The sequence below is a fragment of the Mobula hypostoma genome, chromosome 22, assembly GCF_963921235.1.
Source record: "Mobula hypostoma chromosome 22, sMobHyp1.1, whole genome shotgun sequence".
NCBI lineage: Eukaryota > Metazoa > Chordata > Chondrichthyes > Myliobatiformes > Myliobatidae > Mobula > Mobula hypostoma.
This window is the reverse complement of record NC_086118.1, coordinates 7269499-7292930: the sequence shown is the minus strand read 5'-3', so window position 1 is coordinate 7292930 and position 23432 is coordinate 7269499. Positions and strand designations below refer to the sequence as shown.

Below are 23432 nucleotides of genomic sequence, written 5' to 3'. Positions count from 1 at the left end.
CCCATCCTTCTACCCCCACATTCAGGTGGTTAATAAAAATCACGAAAAGTAGAAGACCCAGAACCGATCCTTGTGGGACACCACTAGTCACCACCCTCTAATCTGAATGTACTCCCTCCACCACGACCCTCTGCCTTCTGCAGGCAATCCAATTCTGAATCTACCTTGCCAAACTTCCCTGGATATAATGCCATCTGACTCTCTGAATAAGCCTAGCGTGTGGAACCTTGTCAAATGCCTTACTAAAATCCATATAGATCACATCCAGTGCACTACTCTCATCTATATGCCTGGTCACCTCCTCAAAGAACTCTATCAGGCTTGTTAGACACAACCTGCCCTTCAGAAAGCTATACTGACAGTCCCTGATCACACCATGATTCTCTAAATGCTGTAGATCCTATCTCTAAGAATCTTTTCCAACAGCTTTCCCACCACAGACGCAAGACTCACTCGTCTATAGTTACCCGGACTATCCCTACTACCTTTTTTGAACAAGGGCACATTCGCCTCCCTCCAATCCTCCGGTACTATTCCCGTAGACAATGAGGACATAAAGATCCTAGCCAGAGGCTCTGCAATCTCTTCTCACCTCCTGGAGCAGCCTGGGGAATATTCCGTCAGGCCCCGGGGACTTATCTGTCCTATTGTATTTTAACAACTCCAACACATCCTCTCCCTTAATATCAACCTCTTTCACCATCATCAAGTTCCCTCTCATTGGTGAATACTGTTGCATACTTCATGGATATGTTGTGACTGTCTTATGAGGATGATGTAATGGTCTTGCGGAGGTCATATGATGTAATTTTCCCACCGATGTGAGGTCATGTGATGACCTGTTCTCACCAGGTATATAAGTGTAGAACCCTGGTGACGCAGTTAGTTTTCAGTTAGATCGTCAGTCAGATACTGCGCTATGCTGCTTATTAATCTCATGATGCAGTTTAATTTTAAAATGGAGATTTACTGTCTATTGTAAGGTACAGAAGTGTTGGGCCTGTAGTTTCACCAATAGCTGCCAGATTTGTTGATGTACCTTTTCAGTAATATTGGAGAGTGAAAACGGGAACCTGAAGGAGTCGTTCGATGGTTTTGGAAAGGATCAACCATTACTGAATTTGTTCAACTAAGAGTGATCTGCATGAGATAACCTCTGCTAAAAGCAGCAGAAAAGGTTGTGCAGTATCTAGTCTATTCCACAGAGAAAAAAAGATCAGTGCCTTTAAACCGTTTTATTTCCGTCATTGTGAATCCTGTGGACAAGGCAGGTTTCGGCTGGAATCGACAGTAACGTCGTGTCTTCGAGGAATTCTTTACCTCAGGAAAGTCTCTCCTAATTGACTGTATAAATCTTTTGGCCTTTCAAATTTACCATTCGAAGAACTGTGTTTGAATTACCCCTTTAAGACTGTTTTCGCATTTACTGCTTTAAGAACCAGTACTGAGTTTAGCGGTTTGTTAAATGGCCGCATAGCAGTCTACTTCTGGTTAAGGATTTTCACTTTTTTTAATATTGAGCAGAGTTTAATAAATGTTTGTTTTTATAAAAACCTGACTCAATTCCATATTCATTATTGCTGGTCACGTGACAATACTGAAGCGAAGTATGCATTGCCACATGCCAGTGAGGGTAAGAATGGGACAATTTGGCAGATGAATGCATGGCTGAGGAACTGGTGAAGGGGGAGGGGTTCAGATTTATGGATCATTGGGATCTCTTCTGGGCAGGACACAATCTGTGCAAAAGGGACAGATTACACCTGAATCCCATGTGTGGGGGGTGCAATATTCTTGTGGGTAGGTTTGTCAGAGCCGTTTGGGGGAGTTTAAACTAATTTGGCAGGGAGATGGGAAGTTGAGTGAGTGCTGAGGATGAGGGAGTTGATTTACAAACAGAGGCAGTGTGTAGCGAGGGCAAAGTTGCAGTCAACATGATGAGATGCAATGTAAGCTGCAGACGAAATCGAAAAGGGTGAATACAGGACTGAAGGTGTTATATTTGAATGCATGCAGTACATGGAATAAGGTAGATGAACTTGTAGCAGAGGTGCAGAATTCACAGTCATCACTGAATCATGGCTGAAAGATTATAACCGGGAGCTTAACATCCAAGCATACACAGTGTTGAAAGGTCAGACAGGTAGGCAGCAGAGGTCGCATGGGTCTGTTGATAAAAAATGAAATGAAATGTGACATAGGGTTGGAAGGTGTTGAGTCGTTGTGGGTAGAGCTAAGGAACTGCAAGGGTAAAAAGACCCTGATGGGAGTTATATACAGACCCCTCCCCAAAGTACTAAAAATGTGGTCTACAAATTACAAGGGGAGATAGAAAATGCATGCCAAAAGGGCAATGTTACAATAGTCATGGGGGATTTCAATATGTAGGTAGATTCAGAAAATAAGGTTGGTGCTAGATCCTAAGAGGGGGAATTCCTAGAATGCCTACGAGATGGCTCTTTAGAGCAGCTCATGGCTGAGCCCACTAGGTGATCAGTTATTCTGGATTAGGTGTTACATAATCAACCAGAATTGATTAGAGAGCCATAGGTACATTTAATGTCAAAGAAATGTATACAATACACATCTTGAAATTCTTTTTCTTCGCAAACATCCATGAAAACACAGGAGTGTCCCAAAGCATGAATAACAGTTGAAATGTTAGAACCCCAAAGACCTTCCCCCCCACCAGCTGGCCTTCCCACACACAAGCAAAGCAATGCCCCGCCCCCCCCCACACACTCACCAGCAAAAAAGCATCCATGCACTCAAGCATGCAGCAAGCATCAGTAAAGTCACAGACTTGCAGTACTCCTAAAAATACTCATTCACCTGGTGATTCAACATACCACAGGCTCTCTCGCTCCCTAATAAGGGAAAAAGAGGTGTCCTGTTTCACAGCGAGAGGGGAGAGGGGAGACATAACAAACAACTTACTGATTTACAATGTCAAAAGTCTGTTGCATCGCTTTTAATAAGCTCTGTGCCCAGAGAGTCGGCGCCATAAAGGCGCAGTTCTCTGAACACACAAGTCCAGGCAGCTAACCCGATGCTCTCAATGTTCTGTGTTCTCCCATGACACTTCAGTCAGGGGCACCAGCCTAGAATCGGCACGTCTCCAGAGCCAAGAAAATCTGGAACCCTGAAGGCACGGTTGCCGCATCCTAGGGATATCAAAAAGCGGCTGGTTGTGAGGCCCTGAGAGCGGGTCCCATTCCTGTAAAGAACCGAAGTCAGAGTGCAACTCCAGGTCGGGGTCTTCAAAAGAACCTTGACAAGGAAGAAAGAGGTATCAAAGACGTAGAGTTGTCCCCAAAGATGCAAGCAAAGAAATCACTGCTTAGTGCCGTCTTGACTTTGCTCCACCTCTCCACTAGGAGAGTAAAGGAACTCTGAGGGACAAGTGACCATAAAATGATGGAATTCACCCTGCAATTTGAGAAGGAAAGGCTAAAGTCCGATGTATCAGTGTTGCAGTTGAGTAAAGGGTGTTACAGAGCATGACAGCTGGCCAAAATTGATCAGAAAAGAACATTGGCAGGGGTGGACAGCAGAGCAGCAATGACTAGAATTTCTAGGAGCAATCTGGAAGGTGCAGGATAGATACACCCTAAAGAGGAAGTAGTATTCTAAGAGCAGGCCAACAAGAGGAGTCAAAGCCACCAGTAAAGTGAAAGAGAGGGCATATAATAGAGCAAAAATTTGTGGAAGGTTAGAGGAATGGGAAACTTTAAAAAAAAACACCAGAGGGCAACTATAGAAGTCATAAAATAGGAAAAGATGGAATAAGAGAGTACACTTGCCAATAATATTAAAAAGGATATCAGAAGTTTCTTCAGATACATAAAAAGTAAAAGAAGGACAAGAGTAGATATTGGACAATTGGGAAATGATGCTGGAAAGATAGTAACGGCTGACAAAACTCAAGAAATATTTTGCAACAGTCTTCACTCTGGAAGACACTAGCAGTATCAGGGTGTCAGGGAGCATAAGTGTGTGAAGTTGCCATTACCAGGGAGAAGGTGTTTGAGAAACTGAAAGAAGTGTCTGAAGAGATTGTGGAAGAATTACTAATGATCTTTCAAGAATCAATTGATTCATGAGATGGTTCTGGAGTAATGGAAAATTGCAAATGTCATTCCACTCTTCAAGAAGGGAGGTAGAAGGAAGGAAATTATAGGCCAGTCAGTCTGACCTCACCGGTCAGGAAGATGTTGGAGTCAATTGTTAAGGATGCAGTTTCAGGATACTTAGAGGTACATGATAAAATAGACTCTAGTCAGCAGGGCTTCCTCAAGAGAAAATCTTGCTTGACAAAATCTGTTGGAATTCTTTGAAGGAATAACAAGCAGGATAGACAAAGGAAAATTGGTGGATGTTATGTACTTGGATTTTCAGCAGGCCTTTGACAAGGTGCCACACATGAGGCTGCTGACTATGGGCTCTACTTGTTATTACAAGAAAGATACCAGCACGGATAGAGCATTGGCTGGTAGGCAGGGGGCACAGTGGGAATAAAGGGAGCCTTTTCTGGTTGGCTGCCAATGACTAGTGGTGTTCCACAGGGTTCAGACCACTTTTTATATTATGTGTCAATGACTTGGACGATGGATTGATGGCTTTGTGGCCAAGTCTGCGGATGATATGAAGATAGTGGGAAGGGCAAGTAGTTTTGAGAAAGTAGAAAGGCCACAGAAGGACTTGGATTAGGAGAATGTACAAAGAAGTGGTAGATGGAATACAGTGCTGGGAAATGTACTTTAGGAGTAGAAATAGAAGGTAGACTATTTTCTAAATGGAGAGAAAATTAAAAAAAAAATTGAGGCAAGGGGATGTGGGGGTTCTCATGCAGGATTCCCTAGAGGTTAATTTGAAGGCCGAGTCGGCGTGAGGAAGGCAAATGCGATGATACCATTCATTTCAAGAGGACTAGAATATAAAAGCAAGCATGTGATGTGGAGGCTTTATAAAGCACTGGTGAGGCCTTAATTGGAGTATTGAGAGCAGTTTTGGGCCCCGATCTAAGAAATGATGTGCTGACATTGGAGAGGGTTCAAAGGAGGTTCACAAAAATGATTCTGGGATTGAAAGGCTTGTCATATGAGAAGCATTTGATACCTTTGGGCCTCTACTCACTGGAATTCAGAAAAATGAGGAATGACCTCATTGAAACCAATCAAATGTTGAAAGGCATCAATAGAGCGATGTGGAGAGGATGTTTCCTATAGCGGCAGAGTCTAAGACCGGAGGGCATCCTTTTATAACAGAGACAAGGAGGAATTTCTTTAGTCAGGATGTACTGAATCTATGGAATTTGTTGCTACAGGGAGCTGTAGAGGCCAAGTGGTTGAGTATACACAAGGCAAAGGTTGATGGACCCTTGATTAGTCAGGGTAAAAAAAGATCCAGGAAAAAGGGCACAAGGTTGGGTCTGAGGGAAAATAGATCAACCATGATGAAATGGCGGAGCAGACTCGATGGGCAAAATAGCCTATTTCTGCTCCTATATCTTACGGTATCATGGAAATGCATTATTGATATTCCGATAGTATATTCCAATGTTAATAGAATTAGAGAAAATTTATACTCAATCGTCACTTTATTAGGTACACCTGCTCATTAATGTAAATATCTAATCATGTGGCAGCAACTCAATGCACATAAGCATGCAGCTGTGGTCAAGAGGTTCAGTTATTCAGAAGAAACATCAGGATGAGGAAGAAATGTGATTTAAGTGACTTTGACTGTGGAATGGTTGATGCTACCAGATGGGCTGGTTTGAGTATCTCAGAAGCTGCTGATCTCTTGGGATTTTCGTGCACAAGAGTTCAGAGAATGGTGCGAAAAACAAAAGAAAGCCAGTGAGTGGCAGCTCTGTGGGCAAAATTGTCTAGGAAATTGAGAGGTTGGAAGAGAATGGCAGGCTGGTTCAAGCTGCCAGGAAGGTGACAGTAACTCAAATAACCACATATCAGAACAATGATGTGCAGAAGAGTATCTCTGAATGCACCACACATTGAACCTTGAAGTGGATGGGCTCCACCAGTACAAGACCATGAACGAACACTCAGTGGTCACTTTATTAGGTACAAGAGATATCTAGTAAAGTGGCCAGAGTGTATAAATCAAGGAATAACTAACCAGGAGACACCAATGCAGACCACTCGGCCACAACAATTTATCGTGCCTTCAATGTAATAAAATTGCCCCAAAGCACTTTGTTAGGGGAGATCCAACAGCAAGCACATGGAAATAATATCTTGGTCAATGACTGTTTTTCTTCAATGCATTAGTGGTGGGGAATGCTTGAGCCTAGTGTTTTGGCACTTGATGAGGGATGAAAATTGAGGATGCACAAGATGTCAGAATTGGTGAAGCACAGAGATTGGGAGAGATGGTAAAAGGATTTGAAAACAAGAAGTTTAAGACATATTGTTAGACTGCAGTCAATGTCGTTCAGCAAGATAATGTTGATAGAAGCCCAAACTGGCATGTTTTATTAACAGTTGTACAGTATATTCAGGGATCCTTTGCCTGCAGGGAATAAACTGGCCACAGAGTACTGCATAAAAGGACCAGTCTTGTATTGTAGTGGGTTTCAAGATTTATGATCAAGTGATCAAACTAATAATCTCAAAACCTTTCGGCCAAAGCATTCTAAAGTTCAATAGGATGGGAAGATACAGACTTGCATACCTAAGTGTGGCAGAGTCCATCTGTCTCACATTGACCATATCAGCAACACCAGAAGTTATAGGTGTATACAAATCACTCTCAACTTCAAGGGACTAATTGCACAGCCCAATAAATCACATCAAGATGTATTAGTCAGCAGGAGACCAAAACACTACAAAACACTATTTATTCTCATTGTAATTTGCTTTACAAGTTACAAGTTTCCATTGTAAAAATTAAAACAGTGCAACATTATTAAATATCTCTAACATTTACACAATGTACATCATTTATAAAATGCCACCGAAACATAATCGTCTGTGGCATTAAAGGCTCTCGGCCACCAGTCATTACCAACAAGCCCCCATTACAATAAGACTGACAATTTCAACCACATGTGCAAGTGTAACTTAATGTGGGCCACAAATCCCAAAGCTATTGGATTTAATATGGCAGCATGCTGATTGGCAATACAAAGATTTACTTTGGAAATCTAGGAAGGAAAATAATGGGAGATTATAGACTACCTTTCTTAACAAAGCAATACAGTACTGAAAAGGAAAGTTCATCTTAATTACATCAGGAAGGCAGTTTAAAGCTTCAACTTTGAGTCACAAAAATAAGTGGTTATGAGTTTGGCCCTCTAGGATTTATAAAAGGGGGAGTAGTGAAAGTGCACAGATTTTTGTTGGAAGGGCAGATCAAATATGCAAAGTGGCATTACATAAGAATACAAGAAATAGGAGCAGGAGTGGGCCATTTGGCCTGTCAAGCCTACCTCATCACTGTTTGCCGAACAGGCCCTTCTGGCCCAACAAGCCATACCACCCAGCAACCCAGCTATTTAACCCTAGCCTAATCACAGGACAATTTACAATGATTAATCAGCATACATCTTTGGAATGTGGAAGGAAACTGGAGCACCCAGAGGAAATCCATGCACTCACGGGGAGGATTACAAACTCCTTACAGAAAATGTAGGAACTGAATTGCGAACTTTGATGTCCCAAACTGTAATAGCATCGTGCCAAATGGACAGGCTATGGACTCAGATTAATTTACCTGCTTTTTCCCCACAACCCTCAATTCCCCTGCTATGCAAAAAAAAAAATCTAATGGTGTCAAATATATTTAATGAGGTAGCCTTTACTTCTTCCCTGGGAAGAGAATTTTCAGATTCACTATTCTCTGGGGAAAAGCAGTTTCTCCTCATTTCCGTCCCACATAGGCTTAAATCCCTCATCTTCACGACAAACCTGGTTATAGAGTAAAACTCTGGCACCACCAAAATGGCAAAGATGCTGAATTAACAGATTTCCCAGACCACTGGTTGTTACTATTAATACAACACTATTTCAATTGCTTCGTTAAGATATTTCACAGCAATTTAATTTCTTGTGAATATAGCAAACTTAAAGGAGTACACGGCTACAGGGCTGTGATGAATTCAAAGGGAGCAGGGGAAACAGAGGCCCAGGCTGCTAAAACATCACAATTTCCTAACAGAGGATGGATGAGCAGAGTTTTATTTTACTGTAGCTTTCAGATCAGAGTTACTGATGGACAGTCCTTGCTACAAATCGAACCAGATGCCATTATTCAATGTAAATGTAAAAATGTAAAAATCTTATCAACTCATCCCAATGTACTTTAAAATAAGTTTAAAAATTATGCATTCACAAGCATACTTGGTGTTCACATTTCCGAGGATCTCACCTGGTCCCTGAACTCCTCCATCCTGATCAAAAAGGTGCAACAGCGCCTTTATTTCCTGCAGAGCATCAAGAAAGCTCACCTCTGTCCCAGGATACTGACGGACTTTTACCACTGTACCATTGAGAGCATACTCACCAACTGCATCTCAGTGTGGTACGGCAATTGTCCCGTATCGGACCACAAAGCACTCCAGCGTGTGGTGAAAACTGCCCAGCAGATTATCAGCACCCAATTGCCCACCATGGAGAACATCTACTATAAACGCTGCCTGGGCAGGGCAAAAAGCATTATCAAGGATGCATCTCACCCTAACCATGGACTTCTTTACCCTCCTCCCATCCGGTAGGTGCTACAGGAGCCTCCGCTCCTGCACCAGCAGGCACAGGAAGAGCTTCTTCCCTGAGGCTGTGACCCTGCTGAACCTCACATCACAGCGCTAAGCAGTATTGCACCCATATTGTACTGTCTCAGTACTTTTATATTTGTGTGCTGTAGCACTTACTTTTTATTCGCAGTTATTTCGTAAATAACACGATTCTTTGCATTTCTGGTCAGATGCTAACTGCATTTCATTGGCTTTATATCTGGACTCGGCACAACGACAGTAAAGTTGAATCTAATCTAATCTAATACAGTATTTACAAACTAATGGACAGATTACTATTGCACCAATATTTACTGCACTTTGCCTCATTCAGATCTAATGGTGGTCACTAATCAGATCACTGGAAGTTTTAACAATGCCGCTTTCAGCCTAAGAACTCTGGATCACCATGTCTGAGTGATCAACATTATGCAGTTAAATGCAGCCACAGTCATTCAAAACAGATCATTACGTACGCATGATAGGGCAGCGGGAAGCAGTGAGGAACTGAATTAACATTTGTGATAACCTGAAAAATGAGAATCATTAACTCATACACTGTTCACCACAGCTTCACTGAAAGAAACACCAGGATCAAGTCAGAGGTCCATCAGCTGCTGACAATTTTAAATTTATGACTCTGCATTTCAGCACATGGAACAGCAGTAAATATTTAAGCTTTAAACAGGGGAACTGGTTTAAGACTTAACTAAGGCAAAAAAAATTCTTTTAAAATGACAAACTTTCAAACTATTTCCCAGCCTGCTTCTGTAATCAGAGGCCAGACCTCTAAAGAAATGCACAGGCTTCAAAGTAACAAGGCATAAGCAGTAATATTGCCTTATTTTGCTCTTCACTGTAACCAGGGATCTGAATTATCTCCATGGAAAAGCACTTGGAGATTACTGTTGGCACTTCACAAGACTACAAGAACAAGGGTGTGCAGGAGAGTGGTAGCCATTATCTTATGGAATGATTGCACAGGTACGAGGGGCCAAATGGCCTAGTTCCATTTCTTCTCAGCTATTCAGTTTGGAACAGAGCACATTGCAATACCAACCTTGTGGGATGGTTGGATGAAAATAGAGCTCTTCCTCAGCTGCACATCAGGAGTTTGCCTCAGCTTTGTCATGAAATGCAACTTTACAGTGGGGCAACATAGGACAAGGTTCTGGTGAATAGAGCTGTAAGAAACCTCTGATGCACTTTAACTGGATTAAGGACATGCCCAACCTGGAGTCAGGCTGCTGCTGAGTAATTGACCAACTACAGGTTGAATAGAAGTCTCTACCACAACCTCGAGTGAGTGACCAATGACACTGACTCACTTTCTTCCCAGTAGACAAGCCCTTGTTTTCTAGCATCAGCTCCCTCCTTTCTCCATCACTGCCCCCTCACAGAGGGGTAAGTGAATGCTTGCACATCCTAATGGTCTGGGAACTGCACCACTGAAGCAGCTACAAGCTGTAGAACTTTCCTGCAAGGTGGTTTTGCCACCCTCTACAGGTTGGGGTGTATGGGGTGGTTGGGTCCTGACTAAATGTTAGGAAATGCTAATAGTGACTATATAGCTTCTACCACCCAAGACAACTCCACCATCATGTAGGACTTAGGTCCGGGTGCAACCTGCCTCGCTGAAGGAGCTCTGTCTATGGCGAGTGTTTGGCGCCAGGAAAATAACCAGACTAAAGGTGGTGGTGTCACCTAAAATCACTGAAGTCTTCGGCAGCAGAGAGATGGATTCCAAGCTTTGGTGGAGGATTGTCTTTGTACAACAACAGCAAAGGTTGGGCGACGTCTAGTGTATGGTTCCCAATTGGGAACACCAGTAGAGGTCAAATGCTCTAGTTAGGTGACCACTGGGGCAACAGGAGGCAACGGCAAACCACTGTTGAAATTTCTGCCTAGTCAATCATGGAAAGAAACAAAAGAAGGAAACCAGACAACAGCGTGAATGGGGTTGATTCTAATCAACGGAACAACACCTCACTCAGTAGGGATAGTCATGTGCTGCAGGTGACACCAGACTGTCATCCAGAGACTGTAAGCAATAGGGAAAGGCTAAGGGGTAGCAACATGGAACATCCGTACACTTTATCAGAAAGGAAAGTTGGACAACACATTAAATGAAATGAAAAGGTTGGAAGTTGATATCTTAGGCCTGCCTGTCAGAAATTAGATGAACTAACAGTGGCAAATTCACTAAGAATAGTTCTCTGATAATGTATTATGCTGTTGACCTCCAGATGTATGGAGTTGGAATTACTTTAAACAAACAAGTATCAAAATGTCTTACGGGATATTGGGCGATATCCGACTGGCTGCTTTTAGTTAAATTAAGGGATAACCCCTTTAACATTAGCATAATCCAAGCCTATGCGCCAACAAATGATACGGATGAAGATATCAACAAGTTTTATGAAGATCTCTACAGTGCTTATGAGCAATGTAAATCTCAGGATATAAAACTAGTCATGGGAGATTTTAACTCCAAAGTTGGACAGGAAAGGGTTGTTAAGGGTTGATGGATTTGTGAAAGGAAAATCATGTCTGACGAATCTCATAGAATTTTTTGAGGATGTAACTAGTAGAGTGGATAGGGGAGAAGCAGTGGATGTGGTATATTTGGATTTTCAAAAGGCTTTTGACAAGGTCCCACACAGGAGATTAGTGTGCAAACTTAAAGCACACGGTATTGGGGCTAAGGTATTGATGTGGATAGAGAATTGGTTAGCAGACAGGAAGCAAAGAGTGGGAATAAACGGGACCTTTTCAGAATGGCAGGCAGTGACTAGTGGGGTACTGCAAGGCTCAGTGCTGGGACCCCAGTTGTTTACAATATATATTAATGACTTGGATGTGGGAATTAAATGCAGCATCTCCAAGTTTGCGGATGACACGAAGCTGGGCGGCAGTGTTAGCTGTGAGGAGGATGCTAACAGGATGCAGGGTGACTTGGATAGGTTGGGTGAGTGGGCAAATTCATGGCAGATGCAATTTAATGTGGATAAATGTGAAGTTATCCACTTTGGTGGCAAAAATTCAGATTATTATCTGAATGGTGGCCGATTAGGAAAAGGGGAGGTGCAACGAGACCTGGGTGTCATTATACACCAGTCATTGAAAGTGGGCATGCAGGTACAGCAGGCGGTGAAAAAGGCGAATGGTATGCTGGCATTTATAGCGAGAGGATTCGAGTACAGGAGCAGGGAGGTACTACTGCAGTTGTATAAGGCCTTGGTGAGACCACACCTGGAGTATTGTGTGCAGTTTTGGTCCCCTAATCTGAGGAAAGACATCCTTGCCATAGAGAGTACAAAAAAGGTTCACCAGATAGATTCCTGGGATGGCAGGACTTTCATATGAAGAAAGACTGGATGAACTAGGCTTGTACTCATTGGAATTTAGAAGATTGAGGGGGGATCTGATTGAAATGTATAAAATCCTAAAGGGATTGGACAGGCTAGATGCAGGAAGATTGTTCCCGATGTTGGGGAAGTCCAGAACGAGGGGTCACAGTTTGAGGATAAAGGGAGAGCCTTTTAGGACTGAGATTAGGAAAAACTTCTTCACACAGAGAGTGGTGAATCTCTAGAATTCTCTGCCACAGGAAACAGTTGAGGCCGGTTCATTGGCTATATTTAAGAGGGAGTTAGATATGGCCCTTGTGGCTACAGGGATCAGGGGGTATTGAGGGAAGGCTGGTGCAGGGTTCTGAGTTGGATGATCAGACATGATCATAATAAATGGCGGTGCAGGCTCGAAGAGCCGAATGGCCTACTCCTGCACCTATTTTCTATGTTTCTATAACATCATAGGACCTTTTGGTTTGGGGGAGAAAAGTTAAAATGGAGGAAGGTTTACTAATTGGTGTGTCAGAAACAACCAAGTGATCACCAATACTTGGTATAAAAACCATTCACGTAGATTGTGTACTTGGATTAGCCCTGGAGACAGAACAAGGAATCAAACAGATTTCATTATCATCAATGAGCGCTTTAGAAATAATATCACAAATTCTAAAGCCTACCCAGGAGCAGACTGTGGTTCAGATCACCATAGCTACCATTAAAACAAAATTAAAGAAACTGAAATGTGGAAGGAAGAGAAAGAAGTATATGTTGGGAGAACTTAAAAATAATAGCATACTTAAAAAACAATTGAAAACAGCTTCCTAGAAGAACACTTCAAGGAAAATGAAACAACACCTATTTGGGACAGATTTAGATATGCTATATAGCAATCAGCAGAGGAGATAATTTCAGTACAAGAAATCCAACACACCAATATATACTGTGGATAACACAAGAAATTCTAGATCTGATGGAACAAAGGTGGTTAGTGAAGAGTAATGAAATGCAATACAGACAGCTAGACAGACAGACCAGACAATTGTGCACTATTGCAAAGGAAGAATGGCTGAATCAAAAATGCAATGAAGTAGAAGGCCATATTAACAACAGCAAAGAAATGCACAAGAAAATTAAGGAAATTACTGGAATTAAGAAAACCTCCTCTACAGGATGCACAAGATCAGCAGATGGATCCATACTAACAGACCCAGATAAAGTATGTGAGAGGTGGATTCAGTACATAGAGCAGCTTTTTGAAGATAATAGAGGGAAACCCCCAGATATTAAACACCCTAATTCTGGCCCACCTATTACCAGAGAAGAAATAACTAAAGCAATGAAAAGCATGAAACATGGTAAAGCCACTGAACCTCATGGAATTTTAGTGGAAATGATACAAGCCCGAGAAGATCTGGGCACAGATACTCTTTTTGAACTGTTTAATGGCATATACGAGGTTGGTGTATTGCCTGACGATCTCTTGAAATCAGTATTGATAACTCTGCCAAAAATTCCTGGAACTATTGACTGCGAAAATTATAGAACAATCAGTCTTATGAGTCACATAATTAAGAGTTTGTTAAGAATTGTTCCGAGTCGAATTAAAAACAAGTTAAAGCCAGAAGCTTCTAAACTGCAATATGGATTTATTGAGGATAGAGGAACTACGAAGACAATCTTCATACTATGAATGTTTTCAGAAAGGGCAATTGAATATCAAAATGATGTCTTTTTATGCTCTATTGATTTCACTAAAGCATTTGACAAAGTGCAACATGAAAAATTATTTCAAATTCTCGCTAAACTAAACATTGACGGAAGGGACCAACAACTGCTTCAAAATTTATATTGGAATCAAGCGGCGGTGGTAAAAATTGATGATAATATAAGCAGTTGGACTAAAATTCAAAGACGAGTTAGACACAGATGTGTTGCCTCACCGGAAATATTTAATATCTATAGTGAAATGATTCTCAGAGAAACAGAAGACCTAGATGGGATAAAAATTGGAGGTGTTAACATCAACAATATAAGATATGCAGACGATACCACCCGAAATAGCAAGTGCTGCAGAAGACCTACAAATCCTCCTAGACAAAGTAGTACAAACAAGTGCAGATTTTGGTCTAACCATCAACTGTTAAAAAAAATATCAAATGTATGGTAATATCAAAACAGCAGGATACTCCCAACAGCCAATTGTACATCGGTAACCAAGATATTGAACAAAAGACCAGCTTTAATTACCTTGGTAGCTTTATATCACAAGATGCTGCTAGAAGTAGAAATAAAAAGAATTGCCATTGCCAAAACCAACTTCCAAAAAATGAAACCCATTTTTACCAACAGACACATTTCTATGACAAGGCTTAGGCTACTAAAATGTTACATCTGGTCAATCTTGCTTCCAAAACATGGACTACAACACCACAGCTCCAAAGAAACTTAGAAGCAACAGAAATGTGGTTTCTTAGAAGAATGCCGAAAATATCATATAGAGATAGGGTAACTAATGCGACAGTACTCCAACGTGCCAACATAAAAAGATCTTTAGTGAGAACATTAAATGAGAGGAAACTTAAATTCCTGGGCCATGTCATCAGAAAGGGAGAAATAGAATGCCTTACATTACAAGGCCATATGCCTGGCAAATGCGGTAGAGGAAGGCAAAGAAGAAAATATATGGACACTGAAAGAACTAACAGATCGAAGAGTGAGAGATATCATTGACGCTGCGAGGCATTGTTGGATGTGGAGAGCCATGATCACCCAAGCATGTAACGCGCAAGGCACATGAAGAAGACAGGTTACACACAGTGGGGTTAGAAGCACTGAAAGGTTTGCTTTTTGGGTTAGAGTGATATCAGCATGAACCCTAAAATCCATCACATCCCTTGTGTTGTCAGAAGCCAAACTCAAAACTCCAAATTCTTTACAATTTTTACAAAGGCACGATGCATCTAGTAACCTTTCAGTGGTACCATCTGAAGCAGAGATATTAGAGCAAAATCTTCCTGCTTTTAGGAACTACAGGCTTCTTTGGTAAAGGTCCAAGTGCATGCTGTAAGCAATTACTCTTTCTTTTGCCAATTTATGTAGCTGCCACTGTCCCAGTGAATAAATAAACTGTTAGAGCACCAACTCTGAGTCCTTTCAGCATGAAATCTACTGACTTTAAGATGGGGTCAAAATAAATCCAAAGGTTTGGTTAGTAAGAAGATAAACCCTTTATTTCCAAATTACTATGATGGTCTGTATTTTGCTGATAATGATTCTGCTCTAAGATGGTTTTTAAACAAACCCAAAAGGTGCTTGGCAAGATAGAAACCATACCTGTCAAGACCTCTGCTGCAGGACTCTCCAGAGAGCCCACTGTGTCAGCTCAGTCCTGCTGGCATTCCCCAGCACTTACACTAGGCATCCTGAGCTCCTAGGCTTGCATTTCACTTCAATAGAGACTGAAGGGGTCCTGGAAAGGAAAGGGAAGGGCAGCTTCATTTCTTATTAACGAGATTTTCAAGATTTTATGATTTTAAATCACCAATGACTTTTGGCTGGTTTAATTTTAAAGTTTTTTTCCTCTTCAGTTAAAACACTCATTTTAACAACACAGCAAGACCCAGGGCAAAGTCTAGCTGACAGTGAAAGTTCAAGGGCAGGGTGAAGGTTTTGGCTCCTCTCAGGCCTGGTCACTAGAATCTGGGATGTTTCACTCCTGCAAGATAAGCTTTCTGAATCGGATTAGTTATGTTAGGGCAGCAGGTGGTAACTCGGGGCAGTGGACTTTACCTGCATATCCTGTCAGATGTCATTTTGGTGTGCAGTTCCCTGTGATTTGTTCCATGCAGGGCACACTTCATCAATCAGTAAAGGCAACATCATTCAAGAGTCTCCTTGTGTCACATATTTGTGGTTGGGCAACTGGCCTGCAGGCACATAAGCACACTTTCTGCATACAATGTGGTGTAGAAACTGAAAGCTGTGCTACATGTTTATTTTGTTTTGAAGCCCTTAATTGCTCCAGCCAAACAGCTGCTTGCTGACCTTGACCCTTGCACACAGCTGTTTTCTAAATGCAAAACACCTGTAATCCGAGTGTCTTCAAAAGCTGCTCATTGCCTGACAACCAGTTACAGGGCAACAAAAGAATGTGACAACGAGTAATAACATAAGAAATGTATAGTCTCACAGGAATGACATATGGAATAGTCTCACAATCAAAGAATGTTGGGCTTCCCAGCTGAGAAATATTAAATGTAAGGTATACATTTACCAGTATGGCAATGCTCTTGGAAAGAGCTGTTGCATATTCCCAAATATAAAGAATTTTCTACAATCACAGTGTTGCAAGAGAACTAATTTGGAATCTCTGAGAGCCTCGTGTAAGGACTTTCACAGCCATTGTGCAATACGCAATTCAAACAATTACTCCACTGTCTGTTCATTCTCCCATCTGGTAATGGTTCCGATTCCCACACCAAGCCTCACTGGAAACCAGACCACCTCCCTAAACTCACTGGAGTTTAGTGACTGTAACTTCTAGGGGGTAATGCACCGCACAAATCAGATGCTGGATGATGCCAATTTATGCCATTGTACTACTTTGTATGCTACATGTAACCAAGTGAGCAAGTCGTTAGCACCAGAGTAACAGGCCACATAGGTGAAGGAGTATGTGCAAAATTGTTTCAAGATTAGTAATCTTCATTAACGATTAGAATATATAACAACTCCTGCACTACATCAGTGAAAGGGTTGACTTGTCTCTGGAAAATATTAAAGACTCAACAGCTGCAAATAGGATCATGCGCAAACTGGAATGGTGATGGTAAAATGCAAATATGATTGTAAAGCAGTGCACAGCTATTTCATGAGATGAAGGGCACTAAACAACATCAAAGAACCACACAAAGCCAATTATCCCTACAACACAAAAGGTCAAATAATTAGCAATTCAACATGAGCTAACCAAGATGCCAATTTATTTTGAAGAAACTAAACTGGAGGCTCCCCTGTGCCCTTAAAGACACAGCAATCCACCAATGCATGGCACATTGTTTTAAAATTCAGTAGCAACAAAAGCCCAATGTGCTGAGTCCTAATGAAATGACAATGCACTAGGGTAGAACTGATCATACACCAGGGTACGATATTTTCCTACCACACTGCACCAATACAGACAGCATGACAGTAGATGGGTTCTGGGCAATTGCGATCACCAGCTAGTAGGAGGGATGCTTCAGTCTGGACTGTGATAAATCTCTGGGAGCAGGTGGCTTTTAAGTTGGGGTCTCCAATTTGAAATCTTGGGGTGTAATGGAGGGATGGACTGTGTTACGAGACTGACAGTGGTCAAGAGGAAAGTTGTTAGAGGAAATCCACAAAAGGCAAGCGATTCCAACCCAAATCATGTTCACAATGAGGAGCTAGGCCATGCTCAGAGGGTGGATACCTGGACGGGCTGAGAATTCCCAACAGCAGAGACACTGAAGAACCACAGTGATTTCTCTCAGTAATTATACTTAAAGAGGGTCACACAGGGGTGGTGTTATACTGTATACATCCGACAAAGAAGTGCATTGGCAGAAAAAAGTGGTTCATGACTATAAGTGCTCAGTCAAAACTCCAGAGTACAATTTAACCCAGAGATCATAATCACTTTTTGCTCCAGAGGAAGACATATCATTCTCCTCATTTGCACAGCTTAAAAAGACCATGTAACAATTTCCAAGGTGAACTTCAATTGCACATGTGCATTGAAAACTAAATTTACTGAGGTGGAAAGGACAAGCATTGGCTGGGGAGCAGGAAGGGGGGTTGAGTTCCTTCATCTGCAACTTAAACTACTCATTTAATGAACTAAAAGATGAATGCACTTCTATTATAGTTACTCTTTGCAATAACTTTTCAGAGTACCACTTTGCCTGAAACTTGTGGTGCAGTTCAGAGACAGAGCTGCTGTGACATTGTGATTTAAGCTCACCACACAGACTCAGTAAGCAGCTCACTTTGTATGATATCATGACATTCTGTGGCTCTATAATTGCAGAAATCTGGAACAGCTGAATACAAAGATGAGAAACTGCATCACTCTTTTGCTCTGTTCTGAATGGGTTTTGCAAGAGCAACTGTCTGACCATTACTACTATTTACCTTTCAACTTCTGTACTATGCATGTGAAATGGGAGTGATATGAGCTCTAGTGAAAAGTCATCAACCTGAAATACAAACCTCCCCTCAGTTTCTGCTAGAGTATTTCCAGCATTATGTTTTTACTTTGATTCCCAGTAGCTGCAGTGATTTGTTTTTGGCATGATCCAGTCAAGATGAGCTATCAATTCCTTCACTAAAAAAAATCGCACCAAATGAATCACTGATTTAAAACATTTAAGCCATCCCTTTACCTGGTCCAATATCGAGTTATATGGGTACAATGCACAAGTCCTCTCAAATTAAATAAGATCAGCCTGGCACTGCATATACAAGAAAATAAGAACAAATGCCCATTACTTTATTCATCTGGACGAGCATGACTGGGCTTGACAAAACAAATTCTGATTCTGGTGGAGTCTCTGATCTAAAATCATAAAGCACCTCTCAACAGAGTGCAGAAGCAGTCCTGGTTGAGTGTAAAGGGGTTCCCTGCTGCCTACTGGTTACTGCACCAGGAGCTCACAAGTCCATGAGATGGATGGAATTTAAAACTGGGAGGCAGTGATAAAACTCTTACTTCCTATTTCACTCATAATGGTTAAGGGCTCCAATATACTGGGCATCATTACATTACTGAATGCTACCTGAAGGCCCCAAAACTGGAAAGGTGGGTAAACAGATCCTTTTGTGGGAAAACTACATAATTTGTTTGTGAAGCCACAACCAATGTATTTTGCTTTACTGAAGTGTCAGTTCCTCACCTCTGGGCACAGGCTGACAGATGTGCACAGTGAGAAAGAGATGCAGTGTTGATGTTTTCTCCAATTACTGGAGACTGACTTTACATAGAGGACTTTTTCCACTTTAACTTGCATGAACGTGTACTTCCAGGTACCAGTTCCTGAAGCGCCATACACCTATCTCCGTGCCCTGTGTTTGTCTTGAGGTATCTGGTAAACCTCCTCAACTGATGAGAGGTTGTCAAGTTCTAGTGCAGTTTTGAAGTCTTCATGCAGCAGTAACGTGGTGTTTGTGGGCCAGCTCCTTGACCCGATCTGCCTGAGGTCGGCTCAGAAGCTACCACTCCTCTGCGATTGACAGTTTAGCACATTAGCAATTATCCTAGTGTCAGAATGGAGAATTCATTCCAAGCTTGGTTTCAAACTGCAGCTTTTGCCTCTTCTGGTAACGGTCTCGTACCCTTCAAGGAACAGGAGAGATATGCCCGTTAGGTAAACTTAAGTGCTGAATTAATGAAGTGTAGATTATCCCTAACAAATGCGAATAAATGTTTAGTTTTACAACACTCCTACAGGTTCACAGGCACTTTTGATTATGTAATTTTATTCACAGATCTTTTAAGCCAAGTTCAAATTCTCAAACTGAAGTAAAATCACATTAGTTATTACCTCTTCATTAATGTGTCCATCATAATTTCAACTATGTGTCTTCACATTTATAAATTTCATATCGGATCATTCTAAAGAAACAGTCAGTTAATGAGCACATAGAAAAGACTAAAGCATAACTCTGAGGACACCTCACTAGTCATTAAGGGATAAATTAACTGAAAGAAAGTGGCACCTGAACCACACAATACCTGGTAATAACTTCAATTTACCTGCACTTGCAGACTCATCAATGATTACTTTATTCACCAAAATATACAAGCTAACAAAAACTCAAGGGCAGCAAAACATATGCTTTTGAGTAGTGTGCTCCACCGTTCCAGCATGGCTGATTCATTATCCCTCTCAACCCCATTCTCTTGCCCTATCCCCATAATCTTTGACACCCTGACTAATCAAGAAACTAAGAACCTCTGCTTTAAATATATTCAATGACTTGGCCTCCATAGCAGTGTGTGGCAATAAATACCAGATTCACTGTCCTATGTCTATAAAACTTCCCTCATCTCTGTTCTAAATGGACTCCCCTCTATACTGAGGATCTCTTTCATTCTCAGAATCATTCTCATGAACTTCCTCTGGACCCTCTTCAATGTTGGCACATCTTTTCTTAGGTAAGGGGCCAAAACTGCTCGCTATACTCCAAGTGCAGTCTGACCAATGCTTTTATAAAACCTCAGCATCACATCCTTCCTCTTACATTCTAGTCCTCTTGAAATGAATGCTTGCATTGTATTTGCCTTTCTTACCAATAATTCAACCTGTAAGTTAACCTTTAGGGAACCCTGCACAAGGACTCCCAAGTCCTTTTGCACTTGTGATTTTTGAATTTTCTCCCCATTTAGAAAATAGTTTACAAAAATTCAAAGGGTGAAGTGAGAAGCAGAAGTAACGTTAGCAGCTCAAGTCACGATCATGAGTCTGCATTAACTTCCATGAGTCAGGAGGCCATCCATAAACATTAGAGCATTCTGGAGCTGCAGAGCAAACCCAGGGCATAGTAATAACCTGTGGATGAGGGCCTATCCCAAAATATTGCAGCACTGTGATGCTGGGAATGGAAGCAAGAAAAATACTGCATCTTATACACTAAAAAATGGTGTGGGACTAATCCTCGACACTGCAACATTCCGTGGGTTGAGAGAAGACAGTGTAATGTTACCCTGTGTAACATCCTGTAATTAATCCAAAAGGCCTACAAGATCTATTTATATTATGAACATATTTAGTTCATAAAAAAACTGCTTATACAAATACAGCATTAGCAAAAGATATCATGAATTAACCTGTCTTTAAATCATCACATCTTTAAGTTAAACTTTCCAGAAGCTCAAGTGGCAAGAATGTTCTCAGTTTTTTGTGGAAAGGACACTGAGCTTGTTCATAGCTTACAGCTAAAGGCAATGGCCATTTATGATCCTTGTAAACCTATGTGCTTACCTTATTTCATGTAGTTTGACCACTTCATTGATAAACACCACTAGAATGACAGATAGGAAGCCAAGGAGCCAAGAGATCAATGGGATGTCATACAGGTCAAAGATCAATTGGGTATCCACATTTTTCCACAGCTTTAAATCCACCACCACCAGTACAATTTGGCTCACCAACCTAGAGATCACAAAAGAACAAAGGATACTGTCTCAAGCACAGGCTAATGTAGGTAAGCCAATCCCAAGTCACAAACCCTTTAAAAAGCTCTCATCCATTATATGCATAATTGCAAAGTTGACAAAAAGTTTAAGGCACTGAAATACTTTACTCCACAGATGACCCTCATCTGTTTAATTCCACATCAATTACATGTTCTTGTATTCCTTTTCTATATTTTTTTCTTTATAAAGAAAGAATGCACCACAAAAAGCATCCTATCTGGATGCATCATGGCTTGATGTGACAACTGCTCTGCCAAGACTGCAAGAAACTGCAGAATTGTGGACACAGCCAGCACATCACAAAAACTAGCCTACCCTTCATGGACTCTGCCTACACCTCTTGCTGCCTTGGGAAAGCAGCCAGTGTAATCCAAGACCCCACCCACCCTGAACATACTTTCTTCTCCCCTCTCACAATGAACAGAAGATACAGAAGCCTGAAGCACAGTACATCAAGCTTACCATTGAATAGTAGCCTATGATAGATGGGAGACTTGACCCCACAATCTACCTTGTCAGCCTGCACTGCACTCTGTATTCCATTCTGTATTCTGTTGTTTTATATTGTACTACCTCAATGCACCATGTGAACAGAAGACAAGCTTTTCACTGTACCTCGGTAAATGTGGCAATACTAATCCAAGTTCAATTCTTTCACTTTTTTTTAAAGCAGTCTTTAAGTAAAGTGACCATCTCACCTTGATAGCCCTGTGCTGACAAGTGAAAAACAAGTGGAAACTACATCTCTATTAAACCGCTTCATAACTGGATACCTGACATCCATGAACTCAATAATTTTCCCATTAATTTTTCCATTAGACATTAACTCTCATCAGGCCAAAATGTGAACCCATTTCATGCAATTGACAAAACAGTACCTGCCAGTGAACAATTCACAGGAGCAGAGGCAAATTCTTGTGTCAGAAGTTCACAGGCAGATCAGACTCATGAACAAGAGAGAAATCAACAATTTTCAGAGCCCACAGATTGGATGAAATCAGCCAGTTTATCAGGAGCAGCATTTAAAAAGGAATCCTTGGTTACATTTGGTTCAGTTTATGGTGCACAGCTTTTGCAGTAGTTTCTGAAAATACTTTGCAGTTTGTTCTAATGTAAGGAATTATACATTCCCCCCAACCCACCCCAGGACTACTATACCGCTAGGCTGGCTTTATTTCCTTTGGAGGGGACTGTGGGAAGATCCAACTGAACTGTGCAAGGTTGTGAGTTATAAGGATGGGAGGAAAGTGGGAAACCTATTCCCAGTGGCAGTGGAGTCTAGGAGGACAGCGCTTGGATTGGGTAGGGATCTGCTGTGGGGCTTTCTCAGCCAACGAGTGATTGGAATCTGTGAGCGCGATGGAAGCAAAGACTCTCAGATCATTCGTATTTAGATGAGCCCTTGTGCTGACAAATGGTAAACAATGCCTGCATGGCCTCACTGGGTCAAAGGTCCTGTTTCCGTGTTGTATGACTATGATTCTGAACACTAGTTGACCTTGTGCACATGTTGTGTGTCTGTGGTTCAAGTAGCTTCTTAAAACTAATGCTGCATAAAACTTAACTGTCCAGAAAACAACTGGGTAGATTCCAAATGCATATCATTCCACATTACCCTAATGTGGTTTATAGACTCTTGAATCCCAAATGTTCAAGATTTTTAATTGAACTACATTATGTGAAATGCTATCTTCAAATAAAAGCTTATCCTTAAAGTAAATAATTAAATACAATTTGTTTAATTGTGGAATAAAGTAAGTGGCTAAAAATAGAATTAGATACATTTTCAGGGAGAATGATTTAAGCTGTATTATCATCCATATCAATGATCTATCTGGATGATAATATGGTAAAGTGGATCAACAAATTTGCAGATGACAAAATGGGATAGGGAGGGGGGTTATAGTGGACAATTAGGAATACCAAAGTTTGCAGCAGGATCTGGACCAGTTGGTGAAATGGGACTAAAAAATTGGCAGATGGAATTTCATGCGAACAAGTGTGAGGTGTTGCTCTTTGGGAGGACCAACCAGGGTAGATCTTACAAGGTGATGGCAGGGCACTGAGTAGTGCGGTAGAACAGACAAATCCATAGTTCTGAAATTGG

At 41.3% G+C, this 23432-nt stretch overlaps 1 protein-coding gene across 4 annotated transcripts in view; it reads right to left on the bottom strand.

Annotated features, from left to right (window-relative positions):
- Nucleotides 1-6809: 6809 nt before the first annotated feature.
- The window catches only part of tmem94 (transmembrane protein 94), a 166996-nt gene continuing 150373 nt past the window's right edge, over nt 6810-23432 (bottom strand). For all 4 annotated transcript variants that reach the window (XM_063030944.1, XM_063030943.1, XM_063030947.1 and 1 more), the window contains 2 exons: nt 21111-21281; nt 6810-19462 (listed from right to left, as the gene is read on the bottom strand). In XM_063030944.1, the coding sequence (XP_062887014.1) occupies nt 19390-19462; nt 21111-21281 (244 nt within the window). In that variant the 3' untranslated portion in view covers nt 6810-19389. The remainder of the gene's footprint in view (nt 19463-21110; nt 21282-23432) is intronic.